This window comes from Phalacrocorax aristotelis, chromosome Z (genome assembly GCF_949628215.1).
Source record: "Phalacrocorax aristotelis chromosome Z, bGulAri2.1, whole genome shotgun sequence".
In the NCBI taxonomy this organism is placed as follows: domain Eukaryota; kingdom Metazoa; phylum Chordata; class Aves; order Suliformes; family Phalacrocoracidae; genus Phalacrocorax; species Phalacrocorax aristotelis.
The window spans coordinates 44454211-44475013 of record NC_134311.1 but is presented as its reverse complement, the minus strand read 5'-3'; the positions used below and the strand labels follow the sequence as shown (position 1 = coordinate 44475013).

Here is a 20803-nt window from a genome sequence, read left to right as displayed (position 1 = left end):
CTGAAGTCAGACACAGTTTGCCCAATCCATAGTGACTTACTTTTGCAAAGGGAAGAGGAGTTACTACCACTACTTGAACGCAATGTTTAGGGCCTAAGAAGGTGTTTCAATATAAGAGTCTGGAAGAAATTATAACAGTAAACTCACCTAAAAGTCGAATACATGCAGAAGGCTTCCTCAGAGGCCTGATGAAAGCCCTCATATGCACTAGGTTATATAAGCCTTACTGACCATGTCTAAATGGCAGACCAAGCTTAGTACGTGCAAAGCATTTCAATGTCTCTTCAAGCAGCCTGATGATCTATCAATGAATGTCATTTTACACATGCAAACTTCCCATGCTTTCCAGTACTTGATCCTTTCCATGCAGACCTCATGGGTCCTGACAAGGATCATTGCTTGGAAGAGCTTACAGATGGATCCTTAGACTACAAATGCTCCAGAAACAGAAGAAGCAATTTTGTCAGTCATACACATCTGTTTTTCTTTTCTTCTCTCTGAACCACAGCTGAATCACAGTCCTAAACCTTTAAAATAAAACTTCGCTGAGCAAAAGAAAAGGTAAATAATTTTCACTTGTTTCAAACCATCCCACTTTGATAATTACACCCAAAGGTTAAAACAAAGCAGACCTTCGGTGGCCTCTGCTGAAGCACAGCTGTAGGGCCGACAGCTTTCAAATACTGTCCTAGCTGTTGGATTCAACACCAGTTTATAAATCGAGGCTAGGGAGCAGATTATTCAGAGATTTAAGTAACTATTAGAAAGCAACATTGGAGGTATGAAACTATTCAGCTAACCGATCTGAAAGATGAGTATATGACCCTCACTCAACTAAGTTCAGGCAGCGTGTACTTCTTCATCCTGGAGAAGTAGGCAGAGGAAATGGTGTTGAAGTAGGTGGAAAGTAAGGGCAGAGCTGTTTAATAAAGCAAGGGCATGCCTCTGGTAGATCAACCTTGACATTCCAGGACGCAAATCTGATGTACCTGGGCCGCAGCACCGCAAACAAGGCGAGACGACAAGGCACTCCAGCAGGGCAATCAAGCACTTGGCTCCTGGAACCGCCTGATCCTTTGTTTTACAGTTCCCTGTTAACTCGAAACTTCCCCTGACCCAGTTAGCCGAAGCCCAAGGCACGGCCGGAATCTGCTCGGGATGTGCCAACACAAAGATTTCAGGAATTCTGTGTGCAACAAAGGCAGCCCGAGCCCACGTCGCCGGGGGCTCGGATCGCCCCTCCCCGGACAGGGGGTGGACAGGCCCGGATAAACGTGTCCCCGGCTCCCCAGTGACACCTCCCCTGCTTCCCGCACACTATCGCACTCTCCCGGAAAATACTTAGCACGGGAAAAGTCACCGGGAGCCGCTTGATCCCGTTAGGGAAAAACCGATCCCCGAGCCCAGTCCGCCCCAGGTGCGCGGCGGGAGCTGAGCGGAGCCGGGGCGGGGGGCCGGTAGCGGAGGGCCGCTCCCGCCGGCAAAGAAAGTGCGCCCGGGGAAGGGGCGGGGTAAGAAAACCCCAAAGAACACAAAGAAGGGAGAGGGCGAAGCGGTGCGGCCCTTCCCTGCAGCGGCGGCGGGGCGCCGCACCTGCTGAGGAGAAGCAAGCAGCGGAGAGGGTAGCTGGGGAGAGGGGAGCCGCAGGGTCGGGGTCGGCCCCGCCCACGGAGGTACTCGCCTACTCGCGGAGGCGGCTGGTTCTGGGGTTGCGCGCCGTGCCCTGCTGTGCCCTTCTCTCCTCTCCTCTCTGCTGTGCCCTGTCCCCGCCGCCCAGCAGCGGGCTCGTGACGGCGGCGAGTCCGGGTACGGCTCCGGGTCCGCTGTGGCCGCTCCCACCGAGTCCAGCGATTTCCTGCGGGGCGGGCTCCGGCCGCAGGTGCCGGCCTCGCCCCCAGGTGGGGCGGGGAGAGGAGGGGCGGCGGCAGCGGCCGGGCCGAGCGGGCAGCGCGGCCCCTCAGCGGGCTGGGCTCCACCTGCGGCCGCTGCTGCCGCCCCCGCCTCGGGGGTGACTTCGCCCGGTTCCCCCGGCCCATGTTCCCACACACACTCTCTCACACACGCGGAGGCGGACGGGGAACAGGAAATACCGGTCGCAGCCCGGTGCTCCGTGGCGCTGAGTCACCGCGGCGAGGCCGCCGCGGCCGCCTCGACACCCCTCTCCCCCCCCCCCGGCTCTTCCCAGCCTGTCCGGTCTCCCCCGCTCAGCGCCCCGCTTACATCCGACGCCCGGCACTGTCCGAGGCACCCAACCTGGGGCGGCGGCGGCAGCTCCCGGTGCCGGCTGAGGGCCGGGCCGGGCCCTCGGGCCGCCGCCGCTCTGGTAGTGCCCTGCCACCCGGACTTGTGCTTGTCTGCTTTTTTTCTGTTTACATCAACGTTTTCTTGGGAACTTGGGATTGTTGCCCATCTAAGCTGTCCTGACGGGAAGGCCTCTAAAAGCCCCGTTAAACACGCGGTGTGGTGTTACCCGCAGGCTCCCTAATCTGCTTTTACCCCCTGCCATTTCCACAGAAAAGGCTCGGCCACACGACCTCGCCGCACCGGTGTGCACTGGCGGCTCCCGGGGAGCCAGGTGTCACTGCCACCCCTAGCTGGAACACCCAAGGCGAGCAGACGACCGAGCAGATCCGTTTCCAGGCCGCGACACCGAGCCTCGCCTTGCAAGTGGTACCAATACCCTTCCCAAAACCTTCACTCACCAAAAGGGAACTGCGCTTCAGGCTGCCATGCTGCCAGGTATCAGCTCTCCGGCATCACCGATGTCCCACAGCCGAAATGAGAACGGCAAGGCCAAGCGGCTCTGACAGGATTCTTCAGGAGTCGTATTTCTCCTGCACTGTAAAGCACTCAATATCACCAGGAATTCCTTATCTGCGCCCCTAGGCGGTCAAACCTGGAGCAAGCCCCTCTAAAATGAAACACCGTACTCCCCCTCCCTGGTATGAGGCCCGTGTAACAAAATCTACTTGCAGGTTTTCTGGTTTGTTGCCAGTTGCCGGTGAGAAAGGGCAGATGAGCTTTTCAAGAGATGCAAAATATTCTAAATTTCCACAGCAATCCTAGTTCAGATTGGTTTATTCCTCGTTAGGTGCAGATGGTGTTTGTGCAGTATGTCTCATACAGAAAATGAGATAAAGCAAACAGAGTTCCTCAGGAAGGTGCTGGACTTTGGAAGGAGGCACTGAAAGGGCCTATTTTATTAACAGCAAATATGATGCTGCATTCAGACCTTGCAATGAAAAAGCCAGCTTGTAGCTACAGTTAACTTGTGGCTATAGTTAATAATTAACATGCATGTGCATACAGTAGTCTTCAAGGGACTGCTGCAGCCCCAGACAGCAAAACCAAGAGGAAAAAACCAAACCAAAACAACTAATTCAGTAACTTCATGTTTTCTGTCAGCTATGGCCAGGCTCAGTGATCAGTACGCAAGACAATATTGCGTTCAGGCAGAATCAAGGCACAAGGAGTGGAAATTTAGCCTTGCTTCTAGGTATGTGTCACATTATTAGGTTTACACTGTGCTGGGTGTCTGTTTCCTTAATGAATGTTTAAAAACTTCATCTGTTAGTTCTCTACATTTTTTTACTTTTTCTGAAGCTACTTCTGTTATAGTGCTCTTACAACGCTTGGTTAATGGTTCTAAAATGCTGTGGAGTGATACTACTGACATTTAACATATTCCTAATTTTTTTTAGTAAACAGTAGAGAAAATTGATGGCTGGCAGAAGAGCCTACATCTGGAAACTAACAATGCTTACAAAATTACTCACTGTAATACTGATCACTTAGCCTAAGTACCATGGCACAAACAATTTTTAAAACAATTCAGCAAATTGGAGAGGGCAGCAACATTATGACTGTTTCAAACATCTATTGTTTCCTCATCTACACTTGTCTGTCTTTCCTTAACCTGAACGCCAAAAAAAGTTTGTAATTAATAACTCTTTAAAAACTTAATTGTTCATAGCTCTGTTTATTCTATCCCTGGTGAAACAGCTTCTGCTAGCTATATCCTTTGGTAGAGGTCACAAATCTTGTCTTTGTATTATGACTGCCAACAGTACAATTTACACAATAGCTTGGGACAGAAGGAGATGTAACCCCGAAAACATTTTTCTTCCCTTTAGACAGGACTTCAAAAAAAAAAAAACCAAACCAAACCAAAACCTCAACAGCAAAATGGACTGGGACATGCTTGATTGGTTACAATCACAAATAGTGGTGTGTGGTACGATTAAAATACCATCCCCTAAAGGGCCACAACATGATGCAGCTTGGCCCAAATCCTTCCTTGCCCTACCAACAACATCAGCCTGTTGGGCAAAGTTAATCTCTTCCTGATAGCCTTTGCTTCTGCCCCTCCCATGTTTCCTTTTCTATTTTGAATGCTCTTCCAGATATTTTGGCAAGCCTCCGCCCTCCTGTCCAAGACTTCCACACATTCCAGAGCAGATTAGCACATCACAGAGTTCAACCATTAACCAGAAGCTAAAAGTAATCAAACACAAACCACCTTACAAATCCCCCTTCCCACATTCAGGTACTACCTCTTCAGGACAGGCCTTCATCCCATTTATTGAAGCTGCTCAAAGACCTTAGGAATTTTAAGGAAACAAGACAGGATGATTTTATCACAGGGAACAGTTTTACAGGGAAGAGGCAACATTCCTTAAGAATCATCACAAGTGGAAAGGAAAATGAACCAACACCAGACAAGCATTTAGGCACATAACTCCTACAAATAAATGTAGTATTATTTTGTGAGTGCTACAGACTGCAAGCAGTTCCTGTTAGCTTAACCCAATTACATGAATCAGTTGAGATTTCCAAAGAACTCACTGGCACACAGGAAACAGTGGATTTTAGGAAGGTGAGACATGCTAGAGCTTTTAGACTGTAGGCCAGAAGCAGAAAAATACAATCATCAGAGTGATGAGCTATTCGTCAAAACTCCAGTATACCTAAGAAAATCCAACAGACCCCACATTCTTTGCTGAGCCTGAATATCCAGTAGAACTACAAATGCCAATACTCATCTTTCAGAAGCGCTCTGTGTGCTTCCCTTCACTGAAGAAGGAGCAACCCTCTTGTGGGAAAAGTGCTGCCCGTAACGTGATGGTTCCTGTTGATACTGTCTGTACTGTGTATCAAAGGATTTTCCTTCAGCTGTTTTTTTTTTTGAGAGGTGAAGCAAGAAACCACTGACATGGTGTAAGGTGTTCAACAATAGGACAATCTGCTTGTTCAAGGAAGTTACAGAAGTAGAAAATAGAATGGAAGAGTCATTTTGTTTTGGGGCAATACACGAAGTCTGGCATTAGGGTCAGAGCTCATCCTGTGCCTCCACTGTACAAGCCCAACGGCTGACAGGGTCCTTGCCCTTCCTTACAATTGGATGCAAGCATTAGAACAAAAAATAAGTCACGTCCTATCATTTATTTTGTACTCCAAGATAAGACTCCTAACTTGCTGCTGCTATTTTTGTTCACCAGTTAGATTAAATCCGTTGGTTACTCAGCTACCTAAAACCAGGAAATCGTTTGCATAAATAGCAGTAGCATTATGGATGAAATGCGAGGCACGTCAAATATGAAAGCTGAAGTGCTCTTATAAAATCCACCCCGACTGGCCAAATTTTGAACAGAATCTTTCCAGTAAGTGTTTTAAGAAACACAAAGAATGTAAAATCCCTGCCTGTGGTCTTTAGCTTTATCATCTTAGCCTGAAATCACACCTTTACATAATGAATTAAGAATCCCACATGCGACTTTATTTTAGTATAAACATTTCCACAAGACATAAGGGAATGGAGAATGAACCTCCAAATACGAATCAGTTGCATGTTAGTGAATATGTTCCATGCAAATTACTTAAGAAAATGATTTTTTGAAAAGCCAATCAGAAAAATAATTATACAAGCAATACGTGGTCAGGCAAAGGAAGAACCAGGTGGAAGTATCCTTGATTCAAATGTCAAATCATTAACATCTATGCATCTGTTTAAATAGCTATTTGAACTACCAGGAAATCAAGCTAAATACTAGCACTTTCCATATGCAGTGAATAATTTTCAGTGTTCTGAAGTCAAAACAGTAAAAAGATGTTCTATTTTTAGCTTTCCTTTGTTAAAAAAAAAAAAAAAAGCATCTTTTACTTGTGTACTCATGCATTGGTAGTCATTCTATTTACCTCATCCAGTAGAGATGAAATTTCAGATAATTGTAGTATTTTTTTATTTTGATTGACAAACATGCAAAGGGCATCCACAATTAACCAAGAGCTGCTTCCAGTAGAATGTTACTCTCTAATGGTGGAAAATAGCAAATAAAAGTGCTTATACTTTAAATGCAAATACTGGGCAACAATACTACATAGCTTTTATTTTTCAGTGACAAAATTAATCACATCTGTGATAATTTTAGCAAGAGAATCATGCCAAACTAACCACAAGCGTCGGAGGAACCAAGAAGAAAAAACAGTTTGCACTGAACATCTTTTCATACATTGATAAACAATTTCTAAGAGTATGATATAATTGTTTCCTCAAGAATTAGTCAACAACTTTGTGCTTCCATTTTATAGGCAATTAAGAACCACCAGTGGTAAAAATACAACAGTGCAAGTGTTGAAGTGTTCTTGCAGTTCATGGTTTCTTTTTAAAGCTTTTTGGTTTAAGATCCAGAGCATATAATTTATTTCATTCTCGTTTTTAACAGCCTGAAAAAGACAGCTTCATACTCAATTCTAAGAAACAAAAAGGCAAAAGTTTCTGCATCAGCATGGTACTAAGGAGAGCCTTGTTGTATCATGGTGAAAAAAGGATAATCTAAGCCCACTTATTTAAGAAACGCAGCAGGACAAAATTAGTCCAAATTTTTGTTACCATGAGAGGATCTTAATTTTGCTCAACTGAAAAAAAAAGTCAATAAATTATATATTTTTAGTCTCTAAAGAACAAAGGGGAATAGAAAGAGAAACCCACTGTAACAGAATTGTTTGCAGCGATACTGCTGCACAGCTTAAACATTATGTACCAGCCTTTCCAGTTCGATATGATGCTTACAGCCACATAGACCTCTAAGTAATTTAAAGTTTAGCTCAAAAAAAAAAAATCCTAATGTGAAAGAAACTAGAATTTAGAATTTGGAGAAAAGAGCAAGTTCTGCAATACCAAGAAAAAAACTTGTTACATGCATTACACAAAATGAACAGTTTCTACCTGCCACAGTCATTCCATTTATGACATGTTCAATTTGACTGTGACGCATTATTCACTCACGACAGGCACAGATTTTAAAGCAATGCATCTACAGCACCATAACTCATGTCAATGCTATTTGCAAGCATTTCTTGTTTTGGGCTAATGTCTCACAAAAGGAATTTAGCATTTGTGTGCTGGTCAGAAGTCACCAGGTGGGTCAGTCCATACATCCAGACAAGGTTACAGACAGTAAGAATTCATGACTGACTTCTGCAGTGACAAAAAGGGTGACCTCAACCACCTGTACCACATGGACACAGACTCAAGCAGCGACACAGAAACCCAAACACTGAGCATTAGAGAAAATTATATTATTTTCATTTTTGTTGCACAACATAGTGATGTCAAGAAAAACAAAAGAATTAAGCTCAGGTTCTTCAGAAACCAGGGAAGGACTTGGCTTATGGTTAAAGTCTAAACTTCCATGAGGTAGAGTATCTTCAAGTATCCTCTTTCCCAGAATATATTAAGGAGGACAAATCCAATTTAGTTTTTAATGCTGTTGAAAATTCTTTTGATAGTAGTTCATGAAGGGATACTCTGTCATGAGAATACACCCAATTCCGTCCAGTCCAGTCATAGCGCTTAGGCCCACTACAAAACAAAACACAACACTCTGTAAGTACAGATTATTCATGGGGAGCTGCTGGCAGCCTGTATTTATAATGTACCCTAGGGACTGCCCAGGAAAAGGAAACAGACAGTGTGGAGAGGGGCTGGAGGGCAGCCTGAGGAAGTGGAGCAGAAAAGGCCAGGTCTGCCAGGAACTGTTGAGCCATCCAACAGATATATCTGAAAAGTGACAAGATGTAGCAGTCACTCCCAGCAGACACAAGCTCCTCCTTCCCTTCTTGCTTTTGGCACTAATTTCTTCAATTTCTTCCCCTACCCCCTTCTATCTTCACCCATATAGTTTTCTTGCACACAAATATTACAAGGGATATTTGTGTAACACTGAATTAATGCTATAAGCTCTTGCAGCAGTCACATGCGAATATTCTAAGCACAGCAGAACACAGATCACCATTCTCACTTTTTAAATGCAACAAAAAGAATTTACAAGCTGAAAGCAAATATATTGGCATGGGGGAGATTTATATTTAAAATGCTATTTTCCTTTTTCATTCTCCTAATTTCCCTCTGATGTTCCTGTCATATAGTTGTTGGGTTGATTCTTCAGGCGTACATTAAGTATCAAGAAAGAAACCTGAATACCCGGGTTCCATTCCAGACCTTTCTATCCACACGATTCTCCACATCTGAAACAGGAGAACGCTTGAAAGGCTCGACTACTGTTACTGTCAGCTAGAGAAACTGAGAAAAGGGAAAGGAATGAAATGGTCGTCTGGAATAAACACACAAACCCTTCCCCTTGAACTTATAGGACAAAATGCCTTGTAACTCAGACAATCCACTTGCAAGGTCTGCAAGAAAACAGACTACCATACATACACACAAGAACAAATTGCAGGTTTTCTACAAACATAAACACTGATGAACCTTGAATATCCTGAATTACTCAAATATTCAAATAAAGAACTTTCCAACCACATACCACATATGAGAAGTCACAAATGCAAACACAAATCAACGTCACTGCCACTGGAATCTTACTTGCTGTACGTGAACTGGTAACTGTTTGGAACTGAGATTATGCACTCCAGTTACTTTACTATGCATTTCTCACTTCTCTGTCTTTGCAGCGCAAGCATTATGTTTACGCTGTCATGCACCTAGAGAATGACAGATGGGATGCAGCCATTCACCAAAATCATGCTAAGACAGGCCCTTTCAGCAACAACAAAGACGAAGAATGTGTAAGTTATTTGAACTGCTTTTAGATGTTACGTAGTAAATATCAGTGATATGGCAAGCATATGAAACACCTCCATAGTTCTGTGAATCTCCAAAATGCTGTACAAACATAATTTTTTTTTAAATTTAAATTGATAATTTAAGCAAGGATCTTGTGAATTCTATAAAATGCCCACAAAGTTAAATATAGACTAAATATATTTCTCATGGAAAGTCTGCATACACTTTTATGTGTATGCAGTAAAAGAGAAGAATTAAAATATCACATTAAGTTGTTATTAAGGGATGCTCTGTAAGATTGACAAGTCTTTTCAGTCAAAGGAGCTATATGAAATTACTGCACTCACAATGCTGGCAGGTTGCACCCAACCCCCAGCCCCCTTTTTAAAATTCTCAACTAAGTAAAGCTTTACAAACACAAGCTTAAATTCACTTTGGTGTGTGGGTGCATGATAGCGAACAGAGGTCAAAAAAATTCGACCTAATGTGTCTCTCTCACATCTTAGGAATTTGTCTCCCTTGGGATATGTTCTTAAAGACTCAGGAGTATACATTTACTGTACAAATTTATCAAATATAACACTCAGTGCAAGTGATCACTGGCAGTAACATTTGAGTCTTTCACTTCCTAGTATATTGCATGCAAGAAGTATGTTCCTCCAAATCATATAGTATTTGTTGGACTTGCTTTTCAGAAGCTAGAAGTAAGTGGACATGTAGCATCATATTTCAGGAAATACCACTGTTTACCATAATACCAGTTAAGGAAGCACAAAACTTAATGTTTGTAGGTGAATCATTTTTAATCATAGACGATGAAAAATCCTATCAGAGAATTTTCAAGTTTACCTCTTTCTTTCTGTATTTTTATTCACTACTGGAGCAATAAAAAAAAAATTTAACAGTTTTTTCACAAATTCCATATTCTGAAGCACGTATAACTAGAGTTGGCTCAAAACAGACAGGAATTCTCTGAAGGTTGGTTTTCATAAACAGATGAAATCTTTGTGTCAATGACACAAAAATCTTAAGAGTCATCGTAAGCAGAATCAAGGTTTGGAAATTACGCTTGTTGCAAAATATATGGAATGCATGAATTCTTAAAAAGAGTCTGCATCTGTCTAAACAAAAAGGCTTGTCACCTTGCTAGGCCTGCGCCTTAGCAAGTCCTGTATCTGTTAAGTGAATTATTTAATTAATAAAAGGATTCTGGGATAGGAGAGGAGTTAGTAGAAAAGAATTACTAACCTATTATGCTGTGCACCAGCCAGTACACGAGTAGACTAAAGCAAAGTTAGAATATTCTTTAGGTAAATTTTATGTCTGTTAACACTGTTTATCTTAAAATCTTAAATTCCACTGTGCTTTTTTTCCCCCCCAACACAAGCCCTGCTAGAGAGGTCTACTACTGCAAAGCCATTCCCAGTTTTGCAATCAGTACATTCTTTCTGAATGACACTCATGAGGTACACCTGCATAGTTACTGGGGGTGCTCATACTAGCTCATAGCAGTGCTCCTACCAGCTAGCTGGTTCCTTCACCAGTAACACTGATCAATTCCCTCAGTTCTTTCCCTGGGACAATGGCAGAGAACACAAATTTTCTGGGGAGAGATCTACAACGTTTTCCCATATACCTGGCTGCCCTCCCTGCTGAAACCAACCAGAAAACCTGGTACAGATCAAAACACAGCATTAAAGAAGGCAGAGGGAACAGCTAGCCAAGGCTCCTGCAAAGTGCAGATGCCTTACAGAAACAAGTGGGAGAGCACATAAACATATAAAGCAGGAAATCCCATGAGCTTAAAGGGGAAGGAGCCACCCTGTTTAAATACAAAGAGAGGTTTAGGTCATAACATCATTATCACTCTTTTTCCAACAGAAGCCTTGGGTTTGTTTTTTTTTTTAAGTTGTGGCTGTTTATTTTTTCTGAGTAAGCTATATTCCTGTAGACAGTGGTTTTGGATGGGAACAGGGTATGAAAATTCTGTATTACAGATTTCCTGGATTAAGTTAGGTACGTCAGTATACTGCACTGTGCCCCAAACACATTATTATCAAACATTTAGACTATACCATGTTTTGAGAATATACTGAGTAAAAGCATTACTTATGAAAAGGATATTACATAGTCTGTGCTGTACTGTACAAAATGGGAAGTACATTTCCACCCAGTCTGCAGGCATTACATAACTAACTTACACATAACTTACCTAGTGGGTGAGGACAGCCAAATCTGCCGGTTTGGTGTTTGCTTATTGATTACATATGTTCCCATGTCTCCACCCAATTTAACTGTTAGAACTCCACTCTTAAAATACAAAGAAAGTAAGTGAGAAATTAAAAATTTGCATCCTGTTACTTGACAAGAATTATATAATCTGCAGCAGATAAACAGAAATTTACATGTCTGTACCACATTCCCGACTATTTCCCAAATAATAATAGCTTGGAAGAAAGATCATTAGGTATCAAAAATGTGTGTTAATACCTAGGAAACCTGCATATCTTTGAGTCTGATTCTAGACTTTAAACCTTCTGGTCAGAGTTGGATTTCTTGTTTTTTCACCATTCACAATGGCACTACTTGAATAATACTCTCGAGCTTTGACCTGTCATCTTGGAGGGACTGCTAGTTCATTTTCCAGCTATTAAAAGATCATCTAATAACAACTTTTTTTATTCACGAACAATGCAGAACTGGTGTGGTTTGAAGTCAAGAAGCTTTACGTGTCATTGGTAAATTCCTGAGCCATGCAATTTTACCTAACTTTTCTAAAGCAATTTTAACAGTTTCCCAGTGAATAAACACAATTCTTTCTCCAATAATTCAAATTAACTGCCTAGATCCTGAATCATACCTCAGAATGTTCCACTTCTAATCTCCATGAGGTCTGGCTTGTTTTAGTAATGCCAGCTTTAGACCATTATCCTAGCAAGCATTTATTTTCTTTCTTACCCACATTTCTTACTAACAACATGATTAACGCTTCTCTGACATTCTCCCAAGTGCATTTGAAAGGCATATGTAGCTCTCACAAAAATAGTTCTGTCCTAACTTTAAAAGACCAACACTAGTTGGAGTAGCGTTAACCTACAGATAATCTGAATTATGCTAATTAAAGAGGGTATCTCTACAGAATACAGTTTGATGATTCAGGTAATAGGTTAATCACATTTAATCTACAGTTTCTCAAATAATTCATGCCCTATTACACAATAAAGCTTCTTTTACAGACTTACACTTTTCATGCTTTGGACAGAAGGTACTACTAGAGCCACTATCATTGCTAGGGCTATTTGCTATATATAAACACTTACTGTGGGGAAAATACTGTCATTTATGAGGACCTACTGCCTTCCGACTTACCCTGTAGCACAAACAGCAGCTTAGGGCTTCCTTCCCCTACAAAGTAACTCACTGTGACTGGTTTCTGACATCTCAAGAATCATCAGCCGTGAAATAATACTCTGAAGGTCTGATTTTTTTACCTCAGTTTCCATGCTCTTTCTGTGCTTGATAAGGGATTTATATCTGTGATCAATAAAATAAAAATAAAAGGCTTCCCTGGTTAATATTGCCATCAGGTTGTCCTGCCAGTCATATTTACTGGATATTGGTTTAGTGCAAAAAAGGACAAGAACAAGCTACTTCTCCGGTTGCCAGAATTCAAACTTTTCTGTATCTCAGCAGTCTTAGATCTGAAGAGGTAATCGGAGCAGATAGGGGGATAGGCCTGAATAGTGATATATTTCACTATTCTTCTACCTGCTCTTTAATGCCATTAAGTATTCAGCACGATGTTATGGTGTATGCTACAGAAACACTGAGGTAAATAGGTTTCCAAAGAGTTAACAAAAACCCCATGTATTATTGCTTACATTGTGTGTCAGCTGTTGAGATTGTTGTTGCTCTGTCATTGCAAATTAAATAAAGGTTAACTTCTACTGCTTTATTTAAAACATTTCCCACACATTTTGCAATACTTTTGAAATACTCGAAAATACAACTTGAGTTTTTAAGAACTTAAATTGCAAGATATTTTTACCATATTTTAAGGAATACTACTGTATGTGTTTTGTACTACTGGATGAATGTTTGTTAGCTCCTGGTAACAAGAATATTCTTCGAAAGAGATTTTCTTCCCCTGGACAGGAAGACATAAATTGCATGAAGAAATCAAGTTCAAAATGATCACAGGCATAACAGACCTTCATCACTTTCGCCACGTTACGGCTTGCTATAGCACTAGTATTGTTTGTTTGGAATTCTCTTTGGTAAACTTGGGCCTATCTAACCTTTCACTGTTAACAGAAACGACAACATATTATTATGTCATCATATAGTCTGTGCAATAAAGGAGTACTGGAAAACTTGAGATGGATGTAAAAATAATTCCTTTTGAGACTCACAGTGAGCCAATATAAAACACAATCCACTCTACAGTGGCCGGAGATAAAATTCTGACATAAGATTATACATCACCTTCACGTAATCAAGTGTCTAAGAATATTAAAGAGGTAAATCATAACATTTTTGCTAATTTTTGTCCTGAAGTCTTTGAATCAGGCTAATAGGCACCAATATGCTAAAACATACTGAATAGTAATGGTTAAACAACTCTGCTTTTCACTGGAAAAGCAATTAACTATAACATTAACTACATTCTTAAGTAAAGCAACAAATAGCATTTGCTAAGGGCAACAGCAGAATCCTACTAACTACGTTATTTTCTATCCTAGCCATCAGAAATAAAGAATGAGCATTATGATGACAAAGTTACACAGGAGCAAGTCTGAGAACTGCAGGGTTTTGGTTTCTTCTTTTTGCATAGTGCAACCCAAACCACCTGCTTCAATATCCCTGAGCATAAAACCTGAACTGACAGGGCTAATAGAAAGCAAACTCCTTGTGGTAAGACATGAAGAGGGAGCAGCAGTCATGTGACCTCAAAAAATGCAGCAGTTAAAGACCCATGCTGGAGCCGGCAGTGTAGGGAGAAACTGTGCTCTCCTCCAAGTCACATAGAGGGCTGTAACACACAGACCGCTGCAAGAATTGCATATAAAACTAATAAATACCCTATACAAATAGAATGGACATTTTTAATCTGTCACTCCTGTAAAAGAATTTGAGTGGCTGACCTATTAAAGGCTTTAACTATGAGGCTAGCAGCCACCCAGTGTCTCCCGTGGCAGTAGCCTATGTACGCTCCACTCTCACTTTTGGTATCCAAACACTGCATCCTCTGGTTGCTTCCCTCTACCACAGGCTGCCGTCAGTAAAGCCAGGACAAACACACTCTACCTGGTCAAGACAAATGCTGTTCCTCATTATTCAGGACACGTTCTATGCCATGTAGGCCTGTCCTAGTGTTCACTGGGAGGGAAGTGACTGCTGGTGTCAGAGGTCTGTGCATGTCACAAAACTTTATAGACCTGTGAAACTAGAACTAGACTGAGAAATTAGAAACCAGTTTCTGTCTCCTCTTGTGCTCATTTATTATTTTATATTATGTCATTCTCTATACACTAAACACTTTAAATCCTTAAATCATACAACTGCATGTGTTACTTTTTATCAGAACAGTTGCTCCAGTCAGTATAAACAATAAGGCTGTAAAATCTCATTATATTTCAAGTGTCCACACTAAGGTAACTAATTTAAAATTCTCTTTCAAAATATATTTTAAAAATCTACAATAATTGCAGTGGTAATAGAATGTTTAAAGCATACCCCTAAAGAGACATCATAATCTTCTGGGGTAAAAGGCTTATCTGTCAGGTCCTCAAAGAAATCTGCTAAGGAGTCCAGTGTTTCTTCAGCCAGTTTTTCGTATGTGGTCTCATCTAAAGAGCTATGACATACAAGCCCGTAACTAGGAGGAAAAACATGTAAGACAATATTTTCCCTATAATAAAAACATATCAAGCCCGTGACCTTGCAGGAAACAGCAAGCATGAAACAATCACATGAAACAAGAGGTCCTTCTTCTTAAGGTACTGTATGTAACAATATACCTTATAAATGGAGGTGGAATTTTGAAATTTTGGTAGTAGAGATCTCTTAACTGAGGAACATGTATTTCCTTCCTTAGATGTACTGACCCCTGTGTACTAGGAGGACAGAGTTAATTTTAAAATAAGGCATTTTCATAAAAGGACTTTGTGCAAGAATGATTTAATTTTGAACTCTATGAGTAGAGATCACCATCTCCTGTTTAGAAGCTCTTGCTGTTGCTATAAGCAGTTCAGAAACATCAGTATCACATACCATGTCTATGTACAGCATTTAACTTCTCAGCTGGAATTACCAATGCAGCCTGGTAATTAGATGTTACTTACAGTGTGCTTATGAACTAATACATACAATTACCTTCCTCAGAGAGTCTCAAAGCACCCTTATAGCCACTACATAAGGCTTACAGCATTTGTGAGACTGCTTCTATTACCCTCTTTAAGTAAGTAGAAAAAGTTAGTGGGAACAAAGTCTAGGTCAAGTTAATGAACCAAGTGTAATTAGATCACCTTCAGTTTTTTTCATACCTGTCAGTGTCCACTTTTAATGAAATGTGTAGCAAGAGACAATTCAGTGAAATAATTTCAGTTTTTGCTAATGGGCATGGTGATAAAACAATCACTATGAACTACGGTGACTCAGTATCTTTCAGTTGATGATACAGAACATAACTTTAAGAGTTTCCTGCTAGCCAGTTACTGAAATAACACTCTGATACCACTTACGTGAGGGAGAGCACAGAAACACCTATGGGCATGGAGAATGGAAAACCTTAGGACTGGGCAGGATTCATGTACCAGTTCAGGGTGCAGTTCAGGTACTTAATGGTAAGAGCCATTTTAGATATCTGCACAACTCTTCACTGGACCCCGACTGCTGCATCAGAAGGGGAGAAGTCTCTGACAGGTACTGTGTCACATCCTTCCAGCGCAAGCAGACATTGCATGTACCCTGACCTAGGTGAAACGGTGCTAGGCACCTGTCCTTAGGTACATGAATTATTTCCTAAGTGATTTCCCAGATTCACCCAAAATGCATCTCACTAGAACTGTACTTTTCCTTTACATGAGCATATCAACATTTCATTAGTTCTATAGTCTTACCATGTGTAGAAATTATTTTAAAATACAGAGACAATATTTTCAGATTAATATCTCAAAATAAAATTTACCTTGTGCCATTCAGAGTTCCTGCATTTCTTAAATTCATTAACCAAACAGACTTGGTCTTCACCTCTGAAGCATATTGTAACTGCTGTTGAAAGTAAGCATAAGTAAAATGAAATTAAAAGTTAAGACACAAAGAATTATAAATTACATATTCATCATGGAAATTAAACAGAACCTTGAAGACCTTTCCATCCCCCTCAAGTAAAATATTAATATTCTATATGACAAAGCTAATATGGAAAGAATTACACAGCTTTTGTCCTTGGATGACGGAGGCACTCCAGAATGTCCTTGTCTTCTAATACAAACTAATGAAAAAAGGAATAATTTTATTCATGGAATAGTGAACTAGGAAAGAGAACTGTCTTCTTTTCTATCACTCTACCACAGAATTACGGAGCCTCTTTAGACAACTGGCTTAGGCCAAGATTTTCACACATATCCACTGCTCAGACGCTTCACTGTCAACCACTTGTGTCCCTCTGTTAGAAGCCATGCATATACTCAGCTGAAATAAAGAGAAGCTCTGAATACTCCTTACTTAAAAAAGGGCTAACATCACACATCACATTCTAGATGTTCTCTGTAAAACAAACCATTTCATTTCTGATTTCTCTTGCTTAAAAAAAAACTTTAAAAAAAACAAATCAAAATTACAGAAAAAACATATCAACATACTGGCAATATAAGACAAGGGAGCAAAATGGGCAACCTCTTTGAAGGAAAGCAATATATCAACATGGATAAAGTCAATCCCATAGTCTACCACACTACCAGAAGACTTATATTATCCACTAAGAAAGAAAGATAGCATGCTTGCCGTTTTCTTCTTAACCTGGGCTATGAAGGTATATATTTTTGGATGAATGGTAAGATAGCATTCTTGACTGCTTTTTGTGTACTTGCACAAGGTTTTGAAAAGTAAGAGAGTGAGCTGAAAAGCAAACGATGCTTAAAAAGGAACGACGACAGCCCCTCCACAAGCACACAGGACAGCAAACCACACAGCCCCCTCTCTCCGCATTGTCTGACATCTACCTGCCCTCAGGCGTTGCAAGTGAGCTGGTCTGTTAGTCCAACACCGTGACGCGGCCGTGAATGACAGAACAGCAAACTCCTTGCACCATCACCACGATAGTTTGACAACATACATCCCGATGCCTACAGGGTTTTGACTGTACCCTTTAGCATTTCTTCAAGGCACACTTGGGATCAAATGCTACAAGCCCATAAATACGCTGAGGCCTGATAAGCTCACAGGCCGTAAAGCCACCGCTGCGTCTCGCGCTCAGCTCGCGCCCTGAGACCACTAATGCACCGCTACTGTACTGGTGGTGCCGCCCCTCACGCACAGAGCCGGGCGCGAGCGGCGGCCTCACGCTCCTCCTGCCGTCAGAAAAGGGCGCCGAACAGGTAACTGGAGCGCAGCAACGGCCAAGTCCCCCGCCAGACAGCGGCCTTGCCGCCGCCCCCGCACCGAGCCCGGGCGGCGTGTGGAGCCCGGGGGCGGGAGAGAGCGGAGCGGCCTTCACTCGGTCGGAGAGAGGTCCGGCGGGGCCGGCCGGCCGCGGGCCTAAACGAGCACCGCCCCCCCCAGGTCTAGCCGCAGGGGAAGCGCGGCCCGCGGTGGCCCCGCCCGCTCTCGGGCCCCACCGCCCCTTTCCCTTCCCTCCCTGCCGACAGCGGTGCAGGCTGTCCTCGCTCACCCGCCCGCACCGCGCTCACCGTTCGGCCGCGGCCGGCGGCGGCCACCCCCGCCAGCAAGGCGCCCCACGGGCCTCCGCTCCGCCGCCGCGCCGCCGCCGCCCGCCGCGCAGTGTGCACCGCGCCCGCTGCCCCCGGCCTCCACATCCCGCCGCCGCTGCTCGCTACGGAAGCGGCCGGGGAGGAGCCAGCCAGCCCGCCGCGGCGGCGGCCGAAGAGGCGGCGCGGCCGCTACCGCCCTCCGCCGGCGCCGCGGGGAGCAACGTCTGGCCGGGCCGGGGCTCGTCTTTGTGCGGGGAGCGGGGCGGCGCTGGCGGGGGCTGGGTAGAGGGGTACTCCCGCGGAATGCGCGCGGGGGATGAACAGCGGAACGTCCCTTGCGGTTTTACCCGCGGCCCCTGCTGACTTCAGCCGCGTCAGTCGCGTTCACTGCTGACTGCAGTGGCAGGCTACGTGGAACCTACAAACCTCCGGCCTCGCCCCTCGGCGAGCCCTTTCTCGAGGTGGTACTTCCCCATCAGCCCAGCAGAGGGGGAGGGCGTCCTTCCTTTCCCAGCACCGGCGACCTCCAGGACGACGACGTGCCGCAAGGCTGGGCTTGGAAAAGGGAGGTGCTTGGCCGTGGTGTACTGTCCCCACTTTTTTCTTGCTTAGGAGAACTTACGGATCCCGAATCTGACTGGTACCATAAAGACAAGTAGCTGCAACAGTCGCTTGGTAACATGACGGCTCCTGCTGTGCCCCTTCACCTCTGCTGCTATTCTCAGACCAGGGAATCGTTGCTTGTGGGTTACTCCAGATACCCATCCAGGCAAAGCGACCTTGCTAAGTGGATTCACAAGGAGCTGGAGCCTGTAAAGGACAGAAATTACAAGCCGCAGTAGCCCTTCACCACTTGAAAAACAAAAAAGCCCAGGCAGGGCAAAGGGCAAAGGAAAGTTGCCATTTATTTCTGCCTTGCAAAGACTAGCAATTGTAACACACAGGAAAGTTCCTGCACACCACAGTTGCTGACAGCAGTCTAATTTGGGCAGCCTGAGCTACAACGCAAAATACTTGAAAACTGAAAGTGTGTTGAGATCCAAGTCTGCATGGTAAGAATCTGCTTCCTGTAGCTGTCCTGTTCTGCAGTTCCTGTCCTCTTCTCCAGCAAATTTTCAAAGTGTAGTATCTACCGCTTTTCCACACCTAAGCGGTAATAGAGAGGGATTCCCCCTTTCTTGACAATTTAGGACAAGAACTGCAGGACACACTGGCAGTACAGAGAGGGAGCAATGGGACAAGGACCAGGGCTAGTATCTCGGGTTCAAACTTCACAGCAGACCAGTTGGACAACAGATTCATTCCCCAAAACTGGAGTAGCTGCAACTCACTCAAAGCTGTTGAGATTCCAGTTCCTGTTTACTGCACTTAATTAATTGTAGGTAACTGCACTGATGTGAGCAGCTAATGTGTACCACTCGAGATGGCAGTCACTGGTTTGTCCAGGAGTTGTTTTGGCCGTGTGACTATCTGAGTCCATGGAAAGGTACATTATTACAGAAGATAGCATCCACTCATTACAGTAATATCTGTGACAGCAAGTACTCTGGCCCATTATCTCCTGTAGGTAGTGTTACCCTGAGCCAGTGAAGGGAAAATAAAGGACATAATTTATCACACCTGACATATGTTTGATAGGACTTCTGATGGTGTCCTTCAGAAAGCAGTGAGGAAAGAGAAGGGAATTTAGGTAGGTGACTGGCCAAGTTCCTACTGAGTTATCTAAATGCCGGTGATAATATGTGAGGATGTCAAGGGTCTCAGCTAGACGACTTCTATTTTTACTTCAGCTGAAAAAGTAGGCTCACCAGTGAGATGAGCAAGAAGAAATGGTTCTGATGAAAAAGTTTCTTAAAACATTTTCTGTTGATACCTTGAACAAAAGCTAAAACAGAAGGTTCCACTGTGCCTTTTGTGGTGGACAGGATGTGCTTAATGTATGCTCGGCCAACGCACCAGAATTGTTGCCTCAAATGTATATGTGTTCTTGGATGAAATGGAATCATGCAAAAGTTACTAGTAATTAAGGAAGGATCACAGTTAGGAGCAGAAACTAACACCTGAGAATTTTAACAAGGTAGTAAATAATGCTGGGCCTGATAAGAGGGTATTAGCAATGCATGCCTCACTAAGCTCGAATAAAAATCGGCAGAACTTCAGGGACTAACAGTGGAAACATCCTGCTACAAAGAAGGTTGTGAAGATAAGAGAAGGCCACAAATCCATCAGCAGAAGGCACAGAAGCACGGAAACTGGAGGGGGGGTAATTCTGGCAGGGGGAAATGGCGACCACCAGGACACCCACCCCCCCCCATCCCCCCCCGCAACTCCTCGTGAGCATGTGCAGTGAATGAAAATCACACTGTAGCTTTAAATTTAATCGAAGAAGATACAGACCAATGGAAGAAAAGGATGCTCAGTCAGTCAATGATTATGTATCAGATAGACGTGGTGTGTTAAATGTCATGCATAAATGTCAAAATGAACTCCGGTATGTGTGCACGCTAGGAGGAATTATCCCCCATGCATCCAGCGCTGTAATAAAAGAATGCCTGCTTTCTGAACTCCAAAACTGAGTTTTAGCTCTTTTAACTGGCTTTTACAGTATCACTGTGGCAATACAGACAAATTTCTTTTCAGATCCTTCCACAGGACAGACTGCAAGGTAAGTGAACCTACAGATATTTTGATTATACAGAAATTCTTGAATCTTACACAAATAACTGCAAGATGACATGCAATGAGTGAAAACATCCTTCTTTAATAGGACATTTGCAAGCAAGAAAGG

The 20803-nt window shown here is 43.1% G+C and overlaps 2 protein-coding genes and 1 long non-coding RNA gene across 10 annotated transcripts in view; 1 reads left to right on the top strand and 2 right to left on the bottom strand.

The window, feature by feature from the left end:
- TJP2 (tight junction protein 2) overlaps positions 1-2793 on the bottom strand; it is a 65530-nt gene extending 62737 nt beyond the window's left edge. Inside the window, exon 1 of one of the 5 annotated variants that reach the window (XM_075078990.1) lies at positions 2703-2793. Coding sequence is in view for 1 of the 5 variants with exons in the window: in XM_075078998.1 (XP_074935099.1) it covers positions 1682-2036 (355 nt within the window). In the remaining 4 variants the exon portion in view is untranslated. Of the gene's footprint in view, positions 1-1677; positions 2062-2702 lie in introns of those variants that run through there. The other 4 variants (XM_075078998.1, XM_075078996.1, XM_075078992.1 and 1 more) reach the window with 4 other exon arrangements.
- On the top strand, positions 1332-10302 carry LOC142050370 (uncharacterized). Of its 3 annotated transcripts, none has more exons than XR_012658003.1 (4): positions 1332-1417; positions 2515-3496; positions 8971-9084; positions 9715-10302. It is a non-coding gene; the product is annotated as an uncharacterized LOC142050370 (long non-coding RNA). The 3 variants fall into 3 exon arrangements; XR_012658005.1 differs by lacking the exon at positions 1332-1417 and adding an exon at positions 1528-1673; XR_012658004.1 differs by lacking the exon at positions 1332-1417 and adding an exon at positions 1535-1622.
- FXN (frataxin) lies at positions 6367-18178 on the bottom strand. 2 transcript variants are annotated; one of them, XM_075078999.1, is made up of 5 exons: positions 17995-18178; positions 16272-16354; positions 14819-14960; positions 11295-11392; positions 6367-7861 (listed from the first exon to the last, which is right to left on the bottom strand). In XM_075078999.1, the coding sequence occupies exons 1-5, from the start codon at positions 18118-18120 to the stop codon at positions 7708-7710; spliced, it is 603 nt and encodes a 200-aa protein (XP_074935100.1). In that variant the 5' UTR covers positions 18121-18178; the 3' UTR covers positions 6367-7707. The 2 variants fall into 2 exon arrangements, with proteins under 2 accessions (XP_074935100.1, XP_074935101.1); XM_075079000.1 differs by having other exon boundaries at positions 14819-14939; positions 17995-18176.
- Positions 18179-20803: the final 2625 nt, after the last annotated feature.

What these genes read in the sequence shown, in the direction of transcription:
- FXN (XM_075078999.1), bottom strand. Translation starts at nt 18,120, where the DNA reads ATGTGGAGGCCGGGGGCAGCGGGCGCGGTGCACACTGCGCGGCGGGCG. An exon ending in GGAACTCTGAATGGCACAAG is followed by an intron (nt 14,961 to 16,271) that starts GTAAATTTTATT and finishes TTTTCCTCCTAG; the next exon opens with TTACGGGCTTGTATGTCATA. An exon ending in TGGCTGTCCTCACCCACTAG is followed by an intron (nt 7,862 to 11,294) that starts GTAAGTTATGTG and finishes TTTGTTTTGTAG; the next exon opens with TGGGCCTAAGCGCTATGACT.